General features: G+C 42.7%; 2 protein-coding genes across 8 annotated transcripts in view; one reads left to right on the top strand and one right to left on the bottom strand.

The window, feature by feature from the left end:
- Nucleotides 1-18,097, top strand: part of ccdc137 (coiled-coil domain containing 137) — a 196,250-nt gene that overhangs the window by 140,913 nt on the left and 37,240 nt on the right. Inside the window, exon 7 of one of the 6 annotated variants that reach the window (XR_011354866.1) lies at nucleotides 16,980-17,079. The exons of the other annotated variants lie outside the window; for them this stretch is intronic. The gene's annotated coding sequence lies outside the window, so the exon portion shown is untranslated. The remainder of the gene's footprint in view (nucleotides 1-16,979; nucleotides 17,080-18,097) is intronic. 6 annotated transcript variants of the gene reach the window in all.
- On the bottom strand, nucleotides 692-17,556 carry gpr142 (G protein-coupled receptor 142). 2 transcript variants are annotated; one of them, XM_069929977.1, is made up of 4 exons: nucleotides 17,449-17,538; nucleotides 17,043-17,288; nucleotides 8,015-8,176; nucleotides 692-2,247 (listed from the first exon to the last, which is right to left on the bottom strand). In XM_069929977.1, the coding sequence occupies exons 3-4, from the start codon at nucleotides 8,166-8,168 to the stop codon at nucleotides 1,463-1,465; spliced, it is 939 nt and encodes a 312-aa protein (XP_069786078.1). In that variant the 5' UTR covers nucleotides 8,169-8,176; nucleotides 17,043-17,288; nucleotides 17,449-17,538; the 3' UTR covers nucleotides 692-1,462. The 2 variants fall into 2 exon arrangements, with proteins under 2 accessions (XP_069786078.1, XP_069786077.1); XM_069929976.1 differs by lacking the exon at nucleotides 17,043-17,288 and having other exon boundaries at nucleotides 17,449-17,556.

Here is an 18,097-nt window from a genome sequence, read left to right as displayed (position 1 = left end):
GTTTTTGTTGAATGCAACATGTTTATCATTTTAAAACGGATAAAACCCAGAGAATTTTCTATTGATAAATTAGATATTAATTCTGTCCCTTCAACTGCCTGCAGTTGCTCTCTGCCTTTCTGAGCACTGGAGTCTGCTTTCTTTTGTAATCCATGTTCCAATCCCAGGACTGGTTATACATACGAAGAGCCACTTTCCTTGAGGTAATAGTTCAGTGATTGCGGTTAGCGCAATACTCTTTCAGCACCAGCGATTGGGACCGGGGTTTAAAACCAGTCCTGTCTGTAAGGAGTTTGTACTTTCTCCCCATGTCTGTGTCGGTTTCCTCCAGGTGGTCTGGTTTCCTCCCGCCATTCAAAATGTACCGGAGACTGTAGGTCAATTGAGTGTAATTGGATGTCACGGGTTCGTGGGCTGAAAGGACCTGTTTCCGAGCTGTATGTCTAAATTTTAAAAAATATAAAATTGAAATTTACTGCACTCCCCCTAAAAAACATTTGGGGCCAATTGATGCATGTTACATGCAATCGATGCATGATGCAACAAAGCCTCGAGCCTCATGCAATTGAGGCAAACTAAACTGTCCTAATGACCCAATGTTCATGCTGTGGTGTGAATGGCAACTCTTGAGATGCTGAGCAATTATACAAGAAATCAAAGATGAACAAGGAAAAAGACAATAATTCTTCTGGAACATTTGACTTTTAATCAACCTTGTTGACACAGAAAACAGGACTTTGAAATAGTGGTGACATAGAATTTGATCAAAGTTACAGCACATGAACAGGCTACTCAACCCAGCTGATTCATACAAGTGCTACCCTATTCATCTCATACATCAGGGTGACCTTCCACACCTCTCTCCCTTGTGCTTATTAAACTTACCCCCTCCCCTCCCAATTTGTTGGTAATCCACCTACCGTTGCTGTGTTAATTTAGTCTTCTATTGCCAGAAGCTATGAAATCAGAATTATACTAAATCACCTGCTTTGTGAAGTTTGACTATATGAATGCAATATTTTCTCTTGAAAAATTTGGATTAAGCATTATCATTTTTATGGCACTTGGATAAATTTCATTCCATTTAAATTTTGATTGGAATTAATTAAATTGTCAACTTTTAAAATTTATGACGTAAAATATTGATTGTGGGTGATCAGCTGTAAAATAGGTATGAGTAATTCCTTCCTCTTGTCACAGAGGGGAACCAAACATTTTAATTGCTCGTGGCTTATTGGGGTGTCACTGTTGATATCGGCTCCAAGCAATTTTGCAATTAAACAACTTTAACAAATAACAAGTTTTCCTCTGATTAATCTGTAGGCCGGGCAATGATTTAATCATCTGGCATGTTATAACAGTGGTTGTGGCTGTTATTCCAAAGCAATGCTTGTTGGTTTGAATATCTTTGAATTACCTTTTTAAGCTGGGCCAGTTTCCTATGTTTAGAGTTGCATGTCCCTTAGTGTTTGCAAAAGGACGGGATGACCTCCTTCACTGTTGTGCGAAATCGCTTGCTTACGAAGCAGTACAGGAAGAAGTTGATTGCTGTGCTCAACATGGCCAACATGTTGGCCAGGTCGAGCATGAGGTGGTCCTTGCAGCTCTTGCTAATTGATGAAACGTACAGATAGTAAATAATGACTACAGTCCTTGGTGCCCAAAGAATAGCAAAAACAGTGGTAATTGACAGCAGAATGGCGGTGGTCTTCCCTGAACGGCTCGCCAATGCTTTCTTCTTCTTCAGCTGATAGATGATCATTGAGTTGACAATCAGAAATATTGTGCATGGAATGAAGTATATCATAAAGCAGTGCATCCATATCAGTACTTGGTCCAGAATGGTGGGAGGTTTACTGACTTGCCATACATCAGACCACCAGTAAAATGGAATGCCTGTTATTAAAGACATCATAAAGACTAGTCCTATTATTTTGTGGGTGCGTTCTGGGTAGGACACCATGCGGTACTTCAACGGGAGGCAAACAGCATAATACCGGTCAATGGTCATCACTACTGTAATCCAAATGGAGGCGTGGTTAGCTGCAAACTCCAGGATGCTGATGGTGTGCATCATTGTGGCAGGAATCTTCTGGTGGAAAATGGCTGTCTCCAGGATGAAGCCGATAAATATGATGAAGAACTGAGTGAGGATATCTGAAGCGGCGAGGGAAAGGAGGTAGCAGTAGGACGATTTCTGTGTCTTGATGGCCAGATGGGAGAGGACAATTACATTCAGAATATTTACTGGAAGTAAAAACAAAATGGCATATTAGTGGCTCTTCATTTTAACACTGTAGTTAAAACCAGAATGAAGGGCAAATAATCCAACAGGGGCATTTGTTATTTTGACAAGGTTGTTAAAAGGGCATTCAATATTCTCCATGAAGATGCACTGTGGACTTGCATGAAGAGCACCTGTAGTCTTCTTGTTTACCTGAGACTTTAATTCAAATTTATACCATATTGTGGTGATACGACCACCCGCCTACTGTAGGGGGTGGTCTCTGTACCTGCAGAGAGACCACTTAAGGGGCTGACTCTGCCTGGCCGGCTGTCAATCAGCCGACCTGAATATAAACTTGAGCCAGCCTCTCCTGAGCCAGTCACACGGGGAGCCACCAAGGCTTGAACTGGTGTTCAGACTTTTACTGGAATAAAGCCTGTTGTACAGTCTTTTCTGAGTTTGTGCTTGTTTGCTGCTACCTCAGTGCACCACACATATATACTCGTATAATCATCGATACCATGTCAAAGTCGACCCTCTCATTTTTGGCCCAAAAATCGGGTGTTTTTGTATGACCCATGTAAAAGTCAATTCCTCCTACTTTTGGCCCTAGCCACCTGTCCACCGGAGCTCCTGATGCCCTGACTGTTCACCCACGGAGTTCCCAACGCCCCGACCGCCCACCCAGCTGAGCTCCTGACCGCAGATCCTCGCCTCAGCCGACTGCACATCTGAGCTCCCAACGTCCCAGTCAATCGATCTCCTGACGACTTGACCTGTGTAAAAGTCAAATCCCTTTTTGTGGCCCGAAAAAGAGGTAAAAATAATTTGATTACACGATAAATATACGGTATTCCTATCCGAAATTATTGTCTTTTTCCTTGTTCATCTTTGATTTCTTGTATAATTGCAGTTATTTCCATCTGAACCTCATTAAATGTTTTAATGAGAGTGAATTGCTTGACAGCTAGCCATTGATTGTTTCTCTCATTTAAAACCTACTTGCAGACTCTTACTCTTTCATCCTTCACTGAGCCTGCTTTCCAACTTTATTGCTTCTAATAAGTGTTTTTATTCTCTTGCTTGCAGCTTCTGCCCTTCCAAGCCTGTCCCCTCTATGATTTACAACGTGCTCTGACATCATGCGAGCCAACTACTATGTCTCCATTGCTGAGTTGTGCAGTTATTTCAGTCGATGGCTCTCAACAGGCTTCTGATAAATGTCTCGAGGGTAGAAATGTTCCAAGGTCTAGTTATCAATGTCTAGTGGGAGATTAATTCTACCCCTCTGGGCAGGGACAGTTGAGTGAATTACTAGCTTCAGAAATAATTATCTTCATAGTTAATGTGTTATATATAAGGATTCTCAAAATTGTAAATGCATTCAAAGTATCTGCAGAGCCAAAGGGGATGAGTTTATTAGGGTTAAAATACTTTATTTTGACAGTTCCTTCAGTAAAATGCTTAAGCATTTATGTGAATTTCATTTGCTCATTTATTTTATTATTCACTAGAAATATTTAACAATTTGTTACGTTAAAAAAAACTGAAAAAGAAAACAGTCTATCCCATTAAATTTGCTCTTTGTACAAACAATGTAGAATAAAGCCTGTTACAGCCATTTGCTTCATTTCAGGAAAATTTCTTAGTGAATTATTGTTAAACCTCAAAAATTATTCAGCAAATCATGAGAATATGATTTTTTGGGGTTTAAATTTTTAGTCATGCAGCACGGTAACAGGCCCTTCTGGCAACGAGCCCGTGCCACCCAATTGACCTTCAACCCGGAATGTTTTAAAGGGTGGGAGGAAACCGGACCACCTGGAGGAAACCCATGCAGGGCCGGGGAGAACGTACAAACTCCTTACAGGTTGTGCTGGATTTGAACACTGATTGGTGACACTGTAGCAGCGTTGCATTTCCAGCTACTCTAACCGTGCTACCACATTTTCACTACACAGATGTCTGAGCCCTATGTTTAGCAGAACACTCAACCTGTCAGAAAATCAACCGCTGAATGAAAATGTTACTTACTGCCTTATTTACAAAGTTTGCAAATGGCAGGTAGCTTTGATCATTATCTGGAATCTATCTGGGCTGGTACGTACTATGTGGCTTAACACTTGGAATTAACCCAAGCGCAAGCACCCTTTGAGTCAATGTGTCTACAATGGGCCCTCAATGTTATAGCCGTACATGACAACCAACCCCTCCCCCATCACCAAATCGTGTCCCTTGATCTATCCCACACCCCTAGAAGCATCCGTCTCAGCCAACCAACTCCTCAGGTCCCAGTCCGTTTCCACTGGAATGTTCACTCATCCCCCTTCCGGGGCTTTCTTCGTTGTGAACCATCCACCCTTGGTCAGTGCCCTGCCATGTCCACTTGTGCCAGCATTGCATGCATTGGTTGTGCAAGGATAGCATCTATTGTGGTACGGTTAGTGTAGCAGTTAGCACAATGCTGTTACAGTGGTGGCGACCAGGGTTCAAATCTGGCACTGCCTATAAAGAGTTTCTGGGTGTGTTTCCTCCAGATGCTCTCACCCTTTAAAACTTTTTGGGGTCAGTTGGGTGTAATTGGGCGGCGCGGGCTCATGGACTGAAAGGGGCTGTTACTGTGCTGAATGTTGGACTTAAAAAATTAAATTGCCTGCAATGCTATGGACCACTTGTGCAATGAAACTTGCAGCGACAGTGAATGTACGTGGCTGCTTAACCGTGCGTTCCGGATGTCTCCACCGCCTCCACCCCCTTTCCTCCTGTCTTACCTGGAAGAAGGATCCTGGAAGTAAAACTGAAGATTTAAGCAGGGAATTTCAACCATGGAGAGTCACAGATGAATATGCTGGGTTGATAAAAAAACAGCATCTTACTGAACGACAGGGTAGGCACAAGAGGCCAAATGGCCTCTTCCTGTTTCTCGATCTGATACTCTCCTTGGGGATAAAATAGGAAAGGAAAATTGAATAATTCCAGTTGAATTTTGGACTCTATTAGCATTTTTTAACTCTCCGTTGAACCAGAGTTGAAGAAGTCTTTTAAATAACTTCAGAAATGATAAGCAAATCTCAATACCTTTGGGGCTGATCAAATGAAACACTGATATTGAAGGTTAAAATCTGAAGTATGGTCTCAAATCTAAAGCCACAGAGTAGAATTCTTTGGAGAGGGTTTCTGCTTGGAGAGCAGAAATGAGTAACTCTGCACTTTACCACGGATTTTCTCTTCATTAAGTGGACTGAGATTCTGAGCATTCTTGCAGCCAATCCTTGTAGGTGAGGCTAAATGTAATATTTTTAAAAATTTAGAAAAACAGCATGGTAACAGGCCCTCGAGCCAGTGCCACCCAAATACCCCAAATAACCTACGACTCCCGTACGTGTAGAATGGTGGAAAGACATCAAAGCATCCAGAGGAAACTCATGTAGACACAGGGAGAACGTGCAAACTCCTATGGACAGCTCTGGATTTGAACATTAAAAGGGTCACAGGTTTCCTAATGAAGGCATTTTGGCCTGAAATAGCGATTCTCCCAGCACCACCTCCAGTTTAACAGCATTTGCAGACTTCTTAATTCCACAATGTACCTCTTTGTTTACAAATCACTTGCTTGAATCTGGTGTGCTCACTTCTGGTTCAATTTATTATCCCCCCTGAATTTCCTAATTTTAGGTAACCCCTGCCTCCATCTGGTTCCACTCTTTCCACTTATAGCAACTCCTGATTTTACTTCACTTTCCCCCCTCCCCCCTGCCCTTTCCCAGTGGTCTCTCGCTCTACCAGTCTAATACCCTATCACTTCTTGGCCCATCCCCAGTTTCTATTCCCCCCCCACCAAACCTGTATGTAATATCACCCCTTTTTTGTTAACTTTTAGTCTTAATAAAGAACCTCAACCCGAAACATTAACTGATCGTTTCTACCCACGGATGCTACCTAACCTGTTGAATCCCTTGAGCAGCTCCTTGTGTGCTCAAGATTCCGATGTTTGTTCAGTTTACTTATTCTGGATTGATTTGCTTTAAAAGTAGGGCCGCAGAACTGGGCGACCCTATCCTTAATATAATGAAATTAAAATATTACAAATTATACAAACCAAAGAGCCAAATTGGTTCATTTTTGAGCAAAGCTCTTCAGGACAGCAAATATGTAACCATGAATAGGAAGAAAACAGGAAGCACTGATGTACATGTCAGAACCTGGAACATAATGTGACCTTTGGAGTCATTCTGTGTGTTCTACTCTGCAGGACACCCGCACATTCATTTACTGTGTCAAAGAGTCCTTGAATCTAATCTGATAAACTCTGAAGTCAGCACAAGTTCCTCTGACAAAATGTTTACTGATAAGCGGCTCTCAACATCCACATGTCTTAAAGCCTCAAGCTGAAAGCAGTGTTTTCTATATCGATTTGCAATATTAGTTTTGTTTCTTGTCAGCAGAATAAAGAAGTTGCTCTCTTGGTCTGTGCTGTAAGTCACAGAGGATATGAAATATTACAAAACTGCTGATATTCAGATGATCCTGAATTTGGCAGTTGTCATGGCTTCACTGTAGGGTCAACAATGAAACCGGATTAAGAAAAGTCACTTTTATTATTGGAGCCCCGTGTGATTTTTGGTACTGATATTATCCATTAAAATAGCCTTTCTTAAGGCAGTTTTTGTTGTGAATTTGATCTGATCATTGTGAGGCCAGTTGGAATGTGTTCTTATCGCAGGTTCAAAGCGCAGCCCTTGAATCCCTCACTTTATTATCTTTGTTCTTTTGTTTCTGTTGACCTATTTTTTGTAATGTCTGGGCAATTACAGATGCTTAATACCTCTCAACCAATACATCTGAATCCGCTATTCGGATGTCTTACTGGTTTGGCATCTTCTCGCAGGGTACTGATTCCCACACTGTCACACCTTGGCCCCTGTCCTCATTAAACATAACTGTTTCTCTGGAAATTTTATTCTCCGGTGGGGTAACCTTTCCTTTTTAAGATAAAAGTGAGGTGAAAGCTCATGTTGCAGTATTCACCATATCATATCACCATTTACGGAGCAGAAACATGGGAATAATATAGATCTGAAAATACCCTACAACAATCAATCTGCTTGAGGAACCTCAGTGGGTCAGGAGCGTCAATGGGAGAATAAGAATGGTTGCTGTCTTAGGCTGGAACCCTTCACCAAGACTTCTAGCCTGAAGCGCTGGCCGTTCCTGTTCTCCCACTGACGCTGCTTGACCCACTGACTTCCTTCAGCAGATTTTTGTTCCAGATTCCAGCATCTGCAGTCTTCTGATCTGGGACCACCAATGATGGAGTTATACTCTGTACTCTACAGTATTTTGTAGATCAATTTTTAGGGTTAAATTTAAGGGGGTTGACTATTACACACTTACTACTTTTGACAATGTTAAGTACCTGCAGTGACCGAGGCCTCGGGAGCTCGGGTGGGCGGCAGGCGGCTGGGACTGGCCGCTGTCCGCTGGGGCCTAGGCGAGACCCCGTGTTTGAGGGCTAGGGAGCACTGATAGCTGGGGCCTAGGCAAGAGTGCACAGTCATGACATTGGGAGATCTGGAGGTTGGGTGGCCAGATCCAAAAATAGGAGGGGTCAACTTTTGCACCCTTTCACCTATTACACGAGTATTTAAGGTCTATAGAAAAGCAGAGGTATGAAATCCATTAAATCAAATGAAAATAGCTTATTTAACTGACAACACAAAGTGGTCATATATCTAATTGAAATAAAAGTGAATTCCCAGGTCACAAAAATGATTAATGTTGCCTTACCTGGTAAACCCAAACAGAGTAAGCTGCTGTAGTAAATGATTGGAATGGCTCCAAGCACACTTGGGAATCTCTCACTGTTTGATTCTCCTCCTTCCTGCCAGAGGTCAGGGGATGTGCTGTTAGGCACTTCAACCATCTTAGTTAAGGAGAACATTAATTCACCTGGAAAAGCAAAGGACATTTAATTGGGGCTGACAATTCCAGGCGGTTGATTAAAAACAAAATGGAAGTGAATTAATGCATCTGAATGAATGTTACATCCTGCTGAGACTATTAAAAATATTTCCACCTCCACCTCAACAGCGGCTTTCTTGCCCAGCCTGCCTATTTCAGGAATGCAATAACCTTCTTGAAAGTGCGCGAACAAACACGATGATTCTACTTCACTCAGTAAGACCATGGAATTGTCTGTCTTTTCATCTGTAATCCTTGATGTCAATGAAGAGAAAGTTCTCAGGGTTATCACCAGTAATTTATTTCAATAGGCGCTTGTTCAAATCAAAGATTCCCTTGTAGTCATTTTCAAATGGTTGTACTTTCTTGTCACTAATCGGTTGCTTGAAGACACGATAGAAAAGGACAAAGTTTCGTGTCCAAGGTAAAACACAGAAGTCTGCAGACACCATGGTTGAATTAAAACCACAATGTTGGATAAACTCAGCAGATCAAACAGTGTGCTTTATATAGCAAAGCTAGAGATACACTACCAATGTTTCAGGCTTGAGCCCTTCACTAAAGTTTCATGTCCGTAAGGAAAGCATGTATAAATGGAAGGTAAAAGTGGCACAACTAATTGCAAATCTGTGATGCAGAATGAGGTGGTTATTTCCTATGATTTGTTATGGAGCAATTTTAAATGCTGCACAAGTACCTGCACTGCTCTACTGCAAACCTTCCCTTTTGTGGTCAGCTCCTTCCCACTTCTGCTTCCATGCAATGATGTGTTTATCTGTAGATTCTGACAGAAGGTCGAGACCCCTGTTTTTCTCCCTCTGTTTACTTCCTGACCCAATGATCTTTGCCAGCATTTTCTGTTTCCATTGTAAATGCAACACTGTTTTCTGAGTGTTTTTTTTTAAATAACAAAGTTCACCAAATTCAGTCTCAGCCGCAGGAGAAATTGTAAACTGTAAAAGCCTGTGGTCAAAGCATAGAATATAGGAGCTGGGAGGTGATGTTGAGACTGTTCAAGGCATTGGTGAGGCCAAATTTGGAATACTCTGTGCAGTTCTGGTCCCTAAATTATAGGAAGGATATCAATAAGGTAGAGAGGGTGCAGAGAAGATTTACTAAAATGTTGCCTGGATTGCAGTATTTAGAATACAAAGAAAGATTGAGTAGACTGGGTCTTTATTCGTTGCAGCGTAGAAGGTTGAGGGGGAATTTGATGGAGGTATTTAAAATTATGAGGGGGATCGATAGAGTAGATGTGAATAGGTTCTTCCGCTTGAGGGTAGGTGAGATTGGAACGAGGGGTCATAAATTAAGGGTTAGGGGGCAAAAGTTTAGAAGTAACATGAGGGGAAACTTCTTCACTCAGAGTGGTGGCTGAGTGGAATAATCTTCCGGAAGAGGTGGTTGCAGTAGGGTCATTTTTGTCATTTAAGAGAAGGTTGGATGTGAGGGGGTTGGAGGGTTATGGGCAGGGAGCAGGTAGGTGGGACTAGAGGAGATCACTTAAATCGATGCGGACTTAAGTCAGCCTGAAGAAAAGTGAGGTCCTCCATCAGCCAGCTCCCCACCATGACTACCAGCCCCACCCCCCCCACATCTCCATCGGGCACACAAAACTCAAAACGGTCAACCATTTTACCTATCTCGGCTGCACCATTTCATCGGATGCAAGGATCGACAACGAGATAGACAACAGACTCGCCAAGGCAATAGCGCCTTTGGAAGACTACACAAAGGAGTCTGGAAAAAAAAACAACTGAAAAACCTCACAAAGATTAGCGTATACAGAGCCGTTGTCATACCCACTCTCCTGTTCAGCTCCGAATCATGGTTCCTCTACTGGCATCACCTACGGCTCCTAGAACGCTTCCACCAGTGTTGTCTCTGCTCCATCCTCAACATTCATTGGAGCAACTTCATCACCAACATCAAAGTACTCGAGATGGCAGAGGTCGACATCATCGAATCCACGCTGCTGAAGATCCAACTGTGATGGGTAGGTCACGTCTCCAGAATGGAGGACCATCGCCTTCCCAAGATCATGTTCTATGGCGAGCTCTCCACTGGACACCGAGACAGAGGTGCACCAAAGAAGAGGTACAAGGGCTGCCTAAAGAAATCTCTTGGTGCCTGCCACATTGATCACCGCCAGTGGGCTGATATCGCCTCAAACCTTGCATTTTGGCGCCTCACAGTTCGGCGGGCAGCAACCTCCTTTGAAGAAGACTGCAGAGCCCACCTCACTGACAAAAGACAAAGGAGGAAAAACCCAACACCCAACCCCAACCCACCAATTTTCCATTGCAACCGCTGCAACCGTGTCTGCCTGTCCCGCATCGGACTTGTCAGCCACAAACGAGCTTGCAGCTGACGTGGACATTACCCCTCCATAAATCTTCGTCCGCAAAGCCAAGCCAAAGAAGATATGATACATGCAAACAGCACAGTAACAGGCCCTTTCGGCCCACGAGTCTGTGCTGCCCAATTACATCCAATTGACCTACACCCCCAATATATTTTGAATGGTGGGATGAAACCAGAGCACACGGAGGAAACCCATGCATACACGGGGAGAACACTGCTTACGACAGTGATAGATTCAAACCCCTGTTGTAATCAGTGGCGCTTTAACAGAATTGCTCCAAGCACCAAGCTAACCGTGTCACATGATAATGTGTGAAACTAAATTATTTTAGTTTGGATCATTTTGTATTGGGAGTAAAATTATATGCTGGAAGTACACAGCAGGTCTGATAACATCTGCGGAGAATGAATCTTTGTTTAGCCACATAAATCTTGTTGAAAAGGTACCTCTAATTGACTAGAGGTAAATAGTTGAGAACAGTTGTCCGCTCTGGTACCTTTCAATGGGATTTGTGTTACTAAACACACAGACAAAGATGATTAACCTGATGATTGTGCTTGATTTTAAAAAGTTGGATTCTTTCCATGGTGTCAGTTCTGAGAACCGTTAACTGCAGAGGAAAAATCCTTTTCTTGACAAATTACTGATGCAGAAAGGAAACTCCCTCCAAACACTGATTGCAGTCTCAAAGGAACAGTGGAAATATATTATTGATATTCTGTCCATCACAATTGACTCCTTATGGACACATCTAAGACCTGTCTGAGTGGAGTGAGATATAAAGTGGAATGTTCATATTAAGAAAACCAAGATGTTTTATACTTTATTTTTATTTCACTTTTTAAGTCTTTTTCACAGAACAAGATCATAATTTTTCACAGACAGTAGTGCAAAAAGATTTACTTCCATTTGCTGATGGCCCTTTGGCCCATCCAGTATCCTGTTTAAGAAGCAATTGCCCGATAGAACCTTCAAATGAAAATGGCTCAGGTGTTCCCAATAAGTAGAGTGATAAACAGTCCAACCGCACCTGAAACCATGTAAACAATCCATAACTGTTTGGACTATAAAACAGTTCAGCCACCTTGCCATAAAAGCTCAGGCAAATGCTAGGAAAACGAACTTTGCCTAACCTGCAGGAGTGGAATTTACAGCCAGATCAATAGCTGTTGGCAAAAATGAATCCGATATAATTACTAAGATATCTCATTGTCGCAAATCACTGACGATGGATTACAAGGATAGATATTAGTTCCTCTTGTCTGAACCTCACATTCCAAAAATCAACAGCATCTGGAGTTCATCTTGTGCCTGCAATAAAATAATTTACTTCACAGCTCAATTAGCATATAAAATTTGATGCAAAGGGATACTGAGACAAGCTTGTTCAAAGAAGTAAATTTTAAGCATACCGTATATATATTGTGTAATAGTAAATATTATGTAAAAGTTGACCCCCTATTTTTTCCATATATTAAGTGCAATGTTCGACCCCCCCCCACTCCATTTTGGCCCTGGCCACCAGAGCTCCCGACACGCCAACCGCGGACTTTCGCCTTGGCTGCCCGCCAGCCCATCTGAGCTCCTGACTCACCTAGACCCTGGCCAATCATCTATCTGAACCCCCAATGCCTTGATCAACACTGGTAGTTACCGCATTCAAAAGTAGTATACATTTAATAGTCGACCTCCTAAATTTGACACTAAAAATTGGTTGCGTGCATATATATGGTATGTTCAAGGAAAGGAGAGGAATATAGAGGCAGAAAGGTTTAGGGAAGATTCCGGAGCTGATTCTGTTTATTGTCATGTGCTCAAAAATACGTTTTTTCTTTGTTTGTACACAGAGGTGCTGTTAATACAGCACTTTTATCAAGGCAAAAAAGAGAACCCTTCAGATCCTGCTCCCCTGTAAACTCCCCTGTATGCTTAAGCAAACTCAAGCTCACCATATCCAAGTCACGTCACCTCAAATCCTGGTTCTGAATCCAGCTGTCAGTGTCCTGGGCCCTTAGTACTGAGGCCCAGAGGTGGACCCAAGGAATTGAGGCACAAATGGTGAAAGCATGAGGGTTTGTCAGGCTGTGGTTCAAAGATTGATGATAAAAACTAGAATTTTGAAATCGAGGCATGTCTTAACTGGAACCCATTGCAGAATAGCAAGAAATTTCACCAGACTCATTTTGGATGGGATGGCACTAAATGAGGATATATGTACAGTCATTAGCCTTGGGAGAAGGCCCTGTAATCACCCCTTCAACCCTGCCCTGCTCTAGGTCATGGAAAAGCAAAAAAAAAAATCAAAAAAAAATCAAATACTGCAGATGCCGCCAATCTGAAATAAAGAAAGATCTGGGAAAGAAAACCCCAGCAGGCCAGGTGACATCTTGGGAGAGAGAAACAAAGTTAACATTTTTAGGTTGAGAATCTTTCTTCGAAACCTGGCCTGTTAGCCAATTATCTGGGCATTCTTACTGGTGCTGTAGCAGTATATTAACAACTACAACTCCAATTTGTACACAGTTTTGTCCTCATTCAAATCCTGAGCAAACTTTGAGAGTGCAACTTAATACTTCCACTGTGGCATGAACTAACACTTCGTGCTGTTACTTTGCCACAAGCTAGGTGGAATCAGTAATAGGGCGTAACAACAGACATTACATACTGAAGGTGCCCTCATCTGCTCAACAACAGGCATACTGAAGGTGTTAGATGTCACCTTCGTTACATACTGAAGGTGCCCTCATCTGCTGAAGAGTTGAAGAAAATAAAATCAAGCTACAATAATGAATATTTGAGTCATGAAGTTCACAAACAGGCCTTTTGGCCCAATTTTCCCATGCCAACCAAACTAGCCCCATTTGCCCACATTAAGGCCATATCCCCCTCTAAACCCTTCCTCTCCGCGTAGCTGTCCAAGCACCTTTTAAAAGTTACAATTGTTTCCTCTTCGACTGCTCCCTCTGGCTGTTCCATACTCCCACCACCCTCTGTGGGAAGAATGTGGTCCCTCCGGTTCCTTTTGTCTTTTTCTTTTCACCTTAAATCTACACCCTCCATCTTTAGATTCAACTACCCTGAGAGAAAGACTCTATATATCTAATCTCATCTCATGATTTTATATATCTCAATAAGCCACACACCCCTAAGGCCCCCTATGCTCCAGGGAGAAAAGTTCCTTTGCAGGAAACTAAAAATGTGCATATGAATTAAGAGCAGCAAAAAACTATTTAACTCTGCTTCTCCTTTTAATAATATCATGCCTGATTTCTCTCTCCTCTGATCCACCCCCTTCTTTCCAACCCATGCCCTGTTTTATACTCTTCCTCCCCTATATTCTTCCATCAATGTATCACCCAATGCTCAACCCTCTGGGTTACTCTTCCCATCTACCCTTCTTCTCTCCTTTGGTTCCACTCATCATCTTCCTGTCATCAGATCCCCCTGATCCACAGCCCTGTGTCTCCACTTGACGACTGTCGCTACCTCCACCCTGCTCTTCCCCTACCTGACTCTATCAACACCTGCACCTACCTGTCCCTTGCCAGCTCCTGCCTCATCCCTCCCCTTCACCTCTTCAGACTGGCGATCTCCCCTTCACAGACATCACCTGATGCACCGATTTTCCCCAGCAGCTCGACTTTCGGCTGCAAATTCCAGCATCTGCAATCTCTTCTGCTCCAAGTTTGATAAAAGAGGTGGGTTTTTAATGAAGGAGAGAAGTGCTCAAAGGTTTAAAGAATGTTGGGTCACAGATTCGGGCCTCATCATGGAGTTGTGAAATCATATTGACTGGAATCAGTAAAAACACAATGCCAGAGAAACTCAGCAGGTCAAATAATGTATTTTATATTGCAAAGACAAACCATAACCAATATTTCGGGCTTGAACCTTTCTTCAAGGTATCTAAATCAGACTCTTTGGTCCATCAAGTCTAGGATATAGGCACCCATTTCTCACCAATCTTACATTAATCTACTAATCCCATTTATTATCTTGATTTTTTTTCCCCATCATCTCTCCCCCCCAACCAAATTCCACCACCCAGATAAGAACATGCAAACTCCACACAGACAGCAGCCTGGGTTCGGATTGAACCAGAGTCTTTAGAGTTAGTAGCTCTCCCAGTCATTGCCGCCTACTGCTAAAGACACAGCTGCCAATAGGGAGCGATGAAAACAGAGCAATATTACATCTGTGAAACACGGCTCCTCTTTATCAATGTCCCTTTGCTCAGTCCGTTGTGTTCGAAGGTTGATTAAAGTGACAGATCAAAATGAAAGGGAGAGTTGGAAGGGAAGGGGTGAGAAAGTTTGGAGGAGAGAATCCCTGGACCCCCATCCTCCTGGAAGAGATCACAACTCCATTGACGGCCTCTCACCTAGAGAGGGGAGTGCTTCAGTTCCAGCTGGAGCTCATAGAACAATGTGGCACTTTAATCCCAGACCTGACAGGCTGGACCTTGTATTGGGCAACTGGACAACAGCAGGGCGGGACTAGTGAGAAGGAAACATGATCATTTTTTTCAGGGGGCAGGAGAGGAGGCAGTTGCCTGGTCCACAGGGAGATCTTGAAGCAGCTATGTCCCAGAGCACCTGTACATCCATCATGTTCCCAAGCCTAGCCAAACCACCCAATCTCTCCCCAACTTTAGTAGGAGGAATCACAGCAAACAGAACTTCTGAGACACTCCTCCCAGTCCCACCAAATATTGGTTTCCACAACTGGGCGGTTGCCGGGCTTGCAGCAAAATGACCCTGGAAGTTAGGCAATGGAACAACCTCAGCGCCAACTTCATCAATGCACTTCTACACTCCCTCACTAAATCCAACATGATGCTACCACAATATTTTAAAAGCAAATTACCCAAAGGTTTAAATTTTATTGGCATATTTTAAAATAAGTCACCGGCGGCTCCTTTATCAGGCTGGTTAAAGCCTGAACAGAGCCGACAACAGTCGGACTAGGCAGGGGAACGCTGAGGTTCGCTATCAAGGTTCGCATTGTATACTTGGCATAAAAGATAACCCCTGGTTTTGGGGTGAGATTTTTAAGTTTCGTGTCGTGTCTTATTTCTTTTTTATAATTTTATTTAAATTTAGACATTCAGCACAGTGACAGGCCCTTCCGGCCCACTAGTCTGTGCTGCCCAATGACACCCAATTGAATGACAACCACCATAGATTATGAAGGGTGAGAGGAAACCAGAGCCCTCAGGGAAAACCCACAAAGACACGGGGAAAACATACAAATTCCTTACAGACAGCGCGGGATTCAAACACCCTCCCTGCATGCTGGCGCTATAACAGCGTTGCGCTAACCGCTACACTAACCGTGGCACCCAATGCTTTATTCGACAGCATAGACGATATTTTGCTGTCAGGAGTCAACCGAATTGATTTATTGTCACCAGTAAAGAGATGCGGTGAAAATCTTTGTTTTGTGTGTGATCCAGGCAAGGCAACCCATGATCAAGTTACAGTAAAAGTGCTTAAAGTAAAGCGAGTCCAGAATCTGGCGTCAAAGAGGAAAGTACAATTTTAAAAAACAGTGCAATGGCTGTGTTGAAGTAGGGCTTTGTGAGATAAGGAGACAATCTTTTACTTACAAGAGCAGGACAACCACAGGATCGATGAAAGTTAATAATGGAGTAAGGAGAATTTTTATTTTGCTCTCTCTACTTCTTAATGTCATTCTAATAAATTGGGAATGCTTAGCAACACAATGGCAACCAGCATGGTCTCCACACAGGCAGGTACATCGCCACTGGTTAGGTGGCAAAGGATAAGGAACAGGTGATAGCTAGACCATGTCAGACAATTTTGACAGATACACGTGTGGTAAGGAAGATACATGTGTGGTGGGGAAGATGTGTTGAACTTCGACTTGTTGACGGTGAAGCGAGAGGTAACTAGACAGATGTTGAGAAAGGGTTAACACCAGGAAGGTAGAAGACCAGCAAAGGGTTAAAAGGTGTGCAATTCATTAAGCATATGGAAGTTCTCTGTGTCTGCTCTGCGTTGTGGTAAATGGCACCTTCTTCATGGGATGGAGTTGTTAGCTCACTCTATCGTTCTCCTCATTTCAAAGCTCATACAAAATATATTGGACAGTGGTATTCCTTATTCAAGTTACATTAAATATTGCTCCGATATGCAAGAGGTGTATTTTCTGGTTTGTAAATAATTTTTTCTCACCAATAATTGAAACCTAATCACTCATTTGGAATGTTCATCATAGCACAGAATTGCAAAGAAATAATGCATTCACTGAAAATATTCGCCTTTTCAAAATAATTTTTGCATATATACTTTTCTACCACAAAGAGCCAACTTTTGATGCAACATTTCATGTTTAGCCAGCATTGTTTATTGTGAAATCTGGACCTATTGTCTACCCTTGACCTTCCTTCTGTTCTTTCACCAGCCCCACTGTTTAAAAATATTCTAGACTGAAAATTTTGCTTCAGAAGACTTGGAAGTCACTCACCTCTGCTGTTTTCCAGATGTGATCCTTTGTCAGTTTGGTATGGATTATTTTTTTTCTTGAACTACCAGCCTCACTGCAGTAATTTTTTAACAAGTGGCACATTGCAGCTCTAATCCCAGTGTGGAAATTAAAATTCGAAGGGACCCTGTCTTCTGGGAGAAGTGTAAGCCTTCAAACAGTCCTGGCCCTGGCTACAAACTGCAGTCATCACCTGAGCCTCGGGCACACAGGCGTAAAACAGGACTGCTGTGGGAGACAATGAATTAAATCAGTCGACCAGCTCACTCTCTCCGCTGCTCTCATTTCCAGTCTGTGAATGATCACAGGGAAAAGAGGGAGGGTACAGAGAAGCAAGCAATTAAACGTTTAAAAAAGATGAGGAAGAAAATGAGAGTCCACACAGTACCATAAATGAGGCTGAAAGCAATTTGCAGCACACGCTCTGTCACCATGGGACAAGTCAATCAAGCAAAGTGTGTTCTTGTTGGTTTATCCCCTGAGCAAGGATCAGCAAATGTGTAGCAAACTGAAACTTCATAAATCAGAAAGGGCTGTCATCTCTGTCCATTATGAAACAATCGCCTTTATGCTGCAAACCTCTGCCAAACATGTGAAATATTATATATTGTTTAGCATCATGTCTGTACATTTGAAATTTAAATCATGTTATTATGATAGAGTAATCACCCACAATAAGTGAGTGACTTTTTTTAATTCAAGCGCCAACATTGCAATTTATACACACTTCTGGAATCAAGGTTCTCACATCCTGCGTGATTGCAAATTTCCAGCAGAAGGATAATTTTCTCTGTGTTCTAAAAGCTACGCTGGATGGACATTTTCATTGGTGCAGAACCTGTGGTCAGAAACATAATAACAGTGCTTACTTCTGATGTCAATCGGCAGACACGGTTAGTGTAATAGTTAGCGCGACACTATCACAGCGCCAGTGGCCCGAGTTTGAATCCGGAGCTGTCTGTAAGGCATTTGAACGTTCTCCCCGCGTCTGGTTGGGTTTCCTCTGGGTGCTCTGGTTTCCTCCCATCCTCCAAAAC

Source organism: Narcine bancroftii, chromosome 3 (genome assembly GCF_036971445.1).
Source record: "Narcine bancroftii isolate sNarBan1 chromosome 3, sNarBan1.hap1, whole genome shotgun sequence".
In the NCBI taxonomy this organism is placed as follows: domain Eukaryota; kingdom Metazoa; phylum Chordata; class Chondrichthyes; order Torpediniformes; family Narcinidae; genus Narcine; species Narcine bancroftii.
Note: the sequence above shows the minus strand (reverse complement) of the source record. Positions and strands in the feature narration are given on the sequence as shown.